Below are 8105 nucleotides of genomic sequence, written 5' to 3' on the forward strand. Positions count from 1 at the left end.
GCGAGGACACGAATATTCTTGGAATGCAATGTTCTGATTTCCCTGAATTAATGTGTTTGTCTTTAGGGCCGGTACATGGTACAGTTTGACAGGAGAAGGCTCCTATCCCCGACTCCTTGCTGTGGCATACGGGGGGCGTGTGGAGGCTTCTTTGTCACGAGTTGATAAATCAAACCCTGCTCTTCTGGTCTGCCGCTCAGTCCTTATGCAAAGTGGAGCTGCTTTAGCTAACATGGGAAGTGACTGATCCTTATGAAGATCATATCTTACACACACGCGCGCACGCACACACGCTGTTCAGCTGCACTAAACACCCAGTTAATGAGAACTCTGATCTTTTACCCGCCTGCTGTGCCCACACACAGCTGGCAAGCTAGTTTGGGTCATAAACACTGTGAGGCAAACGGAATGCGAGTCCCAGAATCTCGGAGCTCCAAAGGATGCTCTCATGGCCCATGTAGTCAAAGATTCTGGAGAGGGTTCAGGGGAGGGCAACAAAGACGATCAGGGGACTGAAAACAAAGCCCTGTGAGGAGAGACTGGAAGAACTGGGCATGTTTGGCCTTGAGAAGAGAAGGCTGAGGGGAGATGGGATAGCGCTCTTCAAGGCCTTGAAAGGCTGTCCCAGAGAGGAAGGCCAGGATCTCTTCTCCATCATCCCAGAGTGCAGTACACGGAATAATGGGCTCAAGTGACAGGAAGCCGGATTCCGGCTGAACATCAGGAAGAACTTCCTGACTGTTAGAGCAATATGACAATGGAACCCATGACCTAGGGAGGCGGTGGGCTCTCCCACACTGGAGGCATTCAGGATGAGGCTGGACAGCCACCTGTCAGGGATGCTCTGATTTGGATTCCTGCATTGAGCAGGGGGTTGGACTCGATGGCCTTGTAGGCCCCTTCCAGCCCTACTATTCTATGATTCTATGATCCAACCCTAGGGAGGGTTCAAGAGCGACCTCGGGTAAGAGACTGAGCCCACCATTCGAATCCTGCCTTGCCAGAAAACTCACTTGGGGGCCTTTGGAAAGCCAGCACCTCTGTCACAGTTCAGCCCCATCCATAAAGGAGATTCAGGCCTGATGCCCAGGTTTCAGTAGCAGACAGGAGTGTGTTTGCATAGCTGAGGCTGGTGTGCCAACTATGCCCGTTCCTAGAGATGTCCGATCTGGCCACAGTGATTCATCTTCGCATGAGCAACTGAATAACTGAGTCTGCATAAGAGCAGCTGGGCTGGATCAGACCAAGGGTCCATCTTGCCCATCGTTCTGTTGCCACAGTGGCCAACCAGATGCCCCAACGGGAAACCCACAAGCGCGGCATGAGTGCAGCAGCGTATTCCCCAACAACTGGAGGCAGCATAGAGCCATCAGGGCTAATAGCCATGGATAGACTTCTCCTCCATGAGTTAGTCTGCCCCCCTTTTAAAGCCATCCAGATTGGTGTCCATCACTACATCTTGAAGTATCTACCAAGAGAAGGCTTGGTAAAGCCTTGGCACAAACCACTGAATAGGACTGAAGTTTTATATATACAGACAAGAAGCCCAGGTTAGCAAGCCAGCGTCTTTGGCCCCACCTGGCTGTTAGACAACATCCCCCACCCTTGCAAAGCCTTGTTTGCACCCAGATCTCTCTGCAAGCCTCCAGGCTCTGCAGCCTGGGTGACTCTGGCTATTTAATACCTTTAAACACCTAACAGCAAACCAACCTTGAGGGGCAGCCCTTTCCTGCGATTGCTGCTCCCACACCCCTTTTCCATGGCATGTGGCTCAGAGTGGCCAGCCAGGCACCTCCTCTGGAAAGCCCACAGCCTCCCACCATAGTTCTGCCCAGCCTTTGGTATTCGGAGGCATCTTGCTTCTGAACGTGGCAGGTCCCGTTCAGCCATCACGACAGACAGCCACTCCTTCCTCCTCCATGTGTAACATCTGACGATCCCCTTTACCTTTTTCAGTGTCTTTCACATCTAAGCTAGCAGCTGTCTCTGCATCTTGTGAATAACACTGGCCTATCTTACTGGATCGTTGTAAAGTGTGCTTGAAGATCTGAAACATGGCATTCATTGTAATGCATCATTAATAGTATTATTATTTCTATGAGTAATAAATATTACTTCAGAGCTGAAATGGGTGGAGGGCTTGCACATCCCTTAAGCAACAGACTAAATGTGTGTTCAGCACCTGAGTGGTCAACACTTAGTTGATGGCACTTCTGCAATTTGGTGCTGTATCTGGAAAAATCTCAGGGAAGATGGGAGTTGTAGTCCAGCACATCTAGTGGGCACCAGTTCCGGGGAGGCTGCTTTCCTCCTTTCTTATAGTCTGCCAGCAGAGATAGGCAGTGCGGCCCAACCGTCCTTAGTCCTCGAGACAGATTTGGAACGCACTAATCCTGCAGATCCAAGGGTAGGAGACCCCGGGCTTGCAGTTTCTGCTCAGTGGAGATCTGGATTGAATGGGCATCCACCCTGAGAGATCCTCCCAAAGTAACATGGCAGTTCTACTGCATTTTAGTCCAGGGGTGATTCATGTCCCTTGTTCCAATAGTGCCACCTAAAAGGCCTCTGGGCCTCCCCACCACTTTTCTTTGTTATCAAAGGCAACAACCAGGATTCAGCTTAATCTTGGAGGTGCTTCAGGTTTGCTGAGAATGGGGGTTACTGTCCCTCTACCCTAAAGATAAACTATCCCCCATTTAGGGTGCAAATAGCTCCTACAACACCCAGCATGCCCCAATTAGCATAGCTGGCTAGGGCATGCTGGGAGATGTAGGACTTTTTTCTGTCTAAACATGCATAGGATTGTGCCCTTAATCTATGAGTAGGCCAGCAGCCTGGAGCTCAAGCTGACTTTAGAAACTCCAGAAGGAAGTAGAAGGATCTTTCTGTGTGTGTATAATTGGATTAAATATGCTCTTGGAATATAATTAGCAACTTAATTATTGCTTGGGGCTTATATTTCTGCCGCACATTCTTCCTTTGCCACTCACTGGGGGCTTGTTTTGTTTATCTGGAGAATCACTGAGAAGATGCCAAGAGAGCTCTTAACAGTTTGTCATAACTGCTTTAGGTTTTATTTTGTTTTATCTGGGGACTTATTTGAGAGCGGCATTTGAACAACCTGGTGCGTTTCTGTTGTAGGGGACAGAGCGTGTATGTGGCAATGTCACTGTCAGCAAGGGGGGCTTTCCAAGAGGACCCTGGCCACCTCCTTCTGCCCGTGGGGAAGGTGGTCACCTTGGTTTGTGCAGAGCAATGCGTGTGCTGAAATAGCAGCATAAGGACATATCAACTGCATCGGTCCATTTAGCCCAGGACTGGTGGTGGCTCTTGAGTAGGGATGTCAAAGAAACCCACAGAGGAATCGAATGAGTTCAGATTTCTATAAATCCAACCCACAGATTCCGCCATGGGCCGGCTTTCTCTGAGTCACATGGATTCGGCAGACTTGCAGACCGGTTTTTTTACTTTCCAGAATTTTACTCAAATTTAGTCATCACAAAATACGTAAAATAACTGAAGCATGAAAATGCACGGCAGGGGAGGGGGGCATTTTCACAAATGCAGATTTGAGAAATTGGACAAAATCCAGTTCCATCAGTGAGCGGAGGACAGAACGCCAGGCAACTGACAATCCGTGAAACACAGGCAGAACTGATTTCACAAAACCTGTACATCCCTGCTCTTGAGGGACTTGGGCAGAAGAGAGGCCTTGTTGGCTGCTGCTGCTTGAGGCTGAACCTGAAACCGTCGCCTGTCAGCACAGCCAGTCAGGTGTATGGCTTTCTGCACATGCATGGGATATGTTTGTGAACCCAGTCTTCTGCTTCCCAGTCATCTCCACTCTATAGCTGGCTGGGGAATGCTGGGAATTGTAGGACTTTTTTCTGTCTAAACATGCATAGGATTGCGCCCCAAGTTGCCAGATACGGGCAATTCATACTAGATTGCTTAGTTTATTTAATGGCTGAAGAAAATGTCTGGGGAATCACTATGTTCCTCACAGCGGAGTTGGGGGGAATCCCTAGGGTGAAAGAGGAGAAACGGGAGCTGTTGGAGTGAAGGGTGGGACAGAGCCTAGGGAAGAGGAGGCTGATAAGAACGGAAGAGCAGCCCTGATGGATCGTGCTCCAGGCCTCTCTCATCCAGCATCCAGTGTCCCACAGGGGTCAGCCGGATGCCTCTGGGAAGCCCATGGACAGGAGCCAAGGGGCAGTGGTCCTCTCCTGCTGTGGTCCCCCAGTGAGTGGTGCTCAGAGTCACATTGCCTCTGGTCCTCACGGAAATCCCTAGCTGGGACGACAGAGTCTTGTGGCTCTGCTGTCTTGGCCAGTCAGGTGCCGCCTTCGTGACTTTGGAACTCAGGCCATCTTCAGCATCATTCTGATTCCGGAACGCATGTTTTTAGCTGGCAGGGGTGTGGGGGTTTCAGAATGGGGGGAGTGGAGATACCAGGTGAGATCCCCTTTTTCTTTGCTCATCCCTCACTTTGCCCTCTTGGAAGCAGTCAGGCAACCTTTGCTCCGTTCCTGGGGGTGGAGAATTGTCTGGCCATTCAAGGTATAGGATCTGCCATTGCAGTTGGAAGGTGCCCCATGCTGCGTGACAGCAGGGCGGTGCTGAGGACTCAGTGCAGAACCCCTTGGAAGGGAGCCATCCGTTAATGCCACCTGGTGCGCTGAGGGAGTCGTCCCAGCAGGCTAGTGCGCAATAACTCGTGATCCAGAAACGCTCCCAAGCTGCTCCCGGCTCAGCCACTGAGGGGGGGCCAGCCAGCGTGCGCCTTTCAGAGTGATGGATGGCTGAACTTGGCAGTGAGCCCTCGCTGTGCAGAATATGCTTCTGTGTGTGGGGCTGGGATAATCACGATGATGGGAAGAGGTGTAGCGTGCTGGGGTATCCCCTGGCCTCCAGCACCAGCATGACCCCAGTCGTCCCAGACATTGTGCAGCCTCATATATCCTGTTGTGGGGAGGGCTGAAGAGCCGTGCGCACTTGGGGCAGCCGTGTGACGGTGGTCCTTGCCACCCCCGCCTGCATGGGTGGAACACGAAAGGAGGTTGGTTTAAGTTTCATGAAGGGCCAGGTGATGGCAGCCGGGTCTCGCGCAGCCCAGGCCATATTCTTGCACGCAGGAGCCTTCTCTTACGGTGTGGCTGCTGTGGCAGTCCTACTCCTGGCCTGAGAGTCCGTGTGGCTTGGTGGCTGGTGTGTGATGGCGTAATGTGGGAAGCCCCAGTGGGTGTGCTCTGGGAAAGGCCAGCCCCGCTGAGCTACGGGAAACAAGGTTCCAGTGGAGGGCCAAGGGCACAGTGGCGGCCCCCAGGCAAGTAGCACTCATAGAGTCTGGAAACATGGGCTGGGAAAGGCGAGGTTCCCCACCCCGGGCCTGTGCAGCTCTCACAGGAACACAGGCAGCTGCTTTGGACAGAGTCAGCCCATTGGCCCATCTCCCTGAGCATGAACAGCAAAGACTCTTGTGCCACCTAAAAGCCTAATGCACTTATTATGGCCCATACCCTTCCTGGACTAGAGTCCCCTTCATCAGGTCCATGATGTTTACTCTGAATGCAGCAGATCATAAGGACAAAAGAAGAGTGCTGGAACAGCCCAAAGGTCCATCTAGTCCAGTATTCTGGTCATACAGCGGCCAGCTTGAGCAGGACATGAGTACAGCTATAGCCCCCTCCTGCCCGTGTGCTCCAGCGACAGGCACATCCTGCCTCTGATGCTGGAGGCAGCATAGAGCCATCAGGGCCAGAGGCTGCTGCCCGATAGCCTTCTCCTCCATGCATTTGCCTGACCCCCTTTGACAGCCATCCCGATTGGTGGCCATCACTGCGTCTTGTGGCACCAAATTCCATAGTTCAACTCTGTGCTGTGTGAAGAAGGGCTCCCTTTTATCTCTCCTGCATCTTCCCCCATCCCAGCTTGAAAAATGTCTTCCTCTCCATTTCCCACACCCCACAGAGTTTTGTGCACCTCTCTTACGTCTCCCCTCATTCTCCCCTTTCCTGTGCGAAGCAGGCCCCGGCAGTGTGGCCTTTCCTGCAGGGGCGGTGCTCCTGCCCGTCTGCCACCGGAGTGGCCCTGTTCTGCCCACCAGGGTTCCAGGCAGGAGGCGTCTTTCCTGCTCTGCCTGGAGGTGCCGCGATTTGATCCTGGGGCCTTTGGCCTGCAGATCACTGCCCCTTCCCCTAACGTGGCTGTGAGGGTGAACCCATCCTGCCCTCTGTGGAGGATGAGGACGTGGTCCCTACGTAGCCAGGTCACCCTGCCCTTGCTTGTGCCAGGCGTGTGTCAGGTTCCTGCCGAGCATGATGTGTGGTGAAGCCGGCAATCCCCCCAAGCACCCAGACCTGCTCCTTGTCCTCCTTTGTTTGATTCGCAGGTAGAAACTGAGGATGAGAGGAGGCGCTTTGAGGAAGGGAAGGGTCGCTACCTCCAAACCAAAGCCAAGCGCCAGGCACAGATGCAGCTGCTGACTCAGCAATGACATTCCCGTGGCAGACACCTCCAGGAGAGAGCCGCGATCGGAACGTCTGCATAGAAATCTTCACTGCGGGCCAATTAACTGACTGGTGGCACATCTCCCCTGCCCGCCCTCCGGAGAACTACCATCCTATCACATCTGCAATCAATTGTAGCCAGTCCAATCAGCTCATTAGGAACCCCTGGGCATGGAGAGAAAAGGGCGGAGGTGGGGGGTTCCTGGGCTTGGGGCAGAGGAGCGACCGTTGTGATGCTGCAGAGGAACTAGGAAGCCAGTTGTAGGGCCTGCGGCTGGCCAGGCTGCCTCACATAGGCCGTCACCAGTTTTGGGAAGGACTGGCCTTGAAAGCCCTGGTGAGCACCTGGCTGAGCACAAGGAATGTGCCAGTTCTTGTGGTGACTGTTCCGATGGTTTGAACTCTCAGTGTCCCTCCCTTCTCTCTCCTCTCTCTTCCCCACACTCCCCAGCGCTAGAGTTCTCTGCAAAGAAAGGCAGAACGCTTAGCACCAGTCCCCCGGGGCCTTGTATCTTTGTAATGCTGTTCATTTCACGTCCATTTCTTCCTGCCCATGAACACCAAAAGCTTCTTCATGACAGTCACAAGCTCAAATGCAGCTCCGTATTGAATCAGACGGCCTCACTTGTTCCATTCCACCTCTCTTGAAAATATATATATGTATGCCTAATTTATTTCATGTATATTGTGAATAAAGGTTGCAAGCCTTTAACTAAGGGAGATCAAAGTGGGTGTTGGTTTTTTAGATAACAAGAACAAAAATTCTTGAGGCAGGTAAAGAGTATAGAAGCTTGCAAACAGCTTGGGCTAATGAAAAGGCATCATCCTGACCTTTCTGCAGGACTCCCAGAGGGCACGGGGGCTTCGGCTGTGCTTGTGGCTGAGTGCAATATACTCTTTTCTCGGCTTAGCTCAGCTGCCTTCTAAGCTGGGATTTGCGCCTGAGCTGCTTAGAAAGGCAAATCCAAATACCATGCAAAGAGTCCCTGTGTAAACAATAGTCTGCCACCTTTTCTGCAGGGATTAGCTAGATCAGGAGCTGCGCAAAACAGCAAGCTCTGGCGGAGCTTTGGCTAATGTTAACACCTCCCTGAGTAGGCTCACTTGGCCAGTATAACAGAATTCACACAGCTAACTATATTGCCCCCGCAGTAGGCCTCTTAATTTAGAGGTGCCAAGATAGTGATAAATCAGATCCAGGTTTACTTACAAGGAGTACTTTATTGAGTACCATCAGCACACAGGCGTACCCGATGGTTGGATCAGACAGCTTCTCTGAACCCAGAGCCAAGGGGCACAGTGGGTCTTATGCCATACATGTTAGCAGTGAGGCAGCATGACAGCAGCAAGCATTCATTAACGTTCATTCCCATCATAGCCTAACAGTAGTTGTTCAGGAGGAAAACCATCAGAACTTTCCCAGCACAGACACCTGTAGCTCAGCATAAACATAGCCTCACTTTTCAGGCACATCCTAGGCCCTGATAAGATACTAGCCTTCGTTATCATGGAATGAGCTTCGGCTATTGGGCGGTATAGAAATGAAATAAATAAAATAAAATGAATAAATAAAATGCGCTGAGGCTGCACTATCGA

At 51.8% G+C, this 8105-nt stretch overlaps 1 protein-coding gene across 4 annotated transcripts in view; it reads left to right on the forward strand.

Moving 5' to 3' along the window:
• The window catches only part of ACOT7 (acyl-CoA thioesterase 7), a 112835-nt gene extending 104730 nt beyond the window's left edge, over positions 1 to 8105 (forward strand). For 3 of the 4 annotated variants that reach the window (XM_084821832.1, XM_084821835.1, XM_084821834.1), the window contains exon 9: positions 6392 to 8053. In XM_084821832.1, coding sequence (XP_084677958.1) covers positions 6392 to 6496 — 105 coding nt within the window. In that variant the 3' untranslated portion in view covers positions 6497 to 8053. Of the gene's footprint in view, positions 1 to 6391 lie in introns of all 4 variants that reach the window. The other variant, XM_084821831.1, reaches the window with a different exon arrangement.

The sequence above is a fragment of the Heloderma suspectum genome, chromosome 15, assembly GCF_057233095.1.
Source record: "Heloderma suspectum isolate Gila_16-S chromosome 15, 16-S_ref, whole genome shotgun sequence".
NCBI classification, from domain to species: domain Eukaryota; kingdom Metazoa; phylum Chordata; class Lepidosauria; order Squamata; family Helodermatidae; genus Heloderma; species Heloderma suspectum.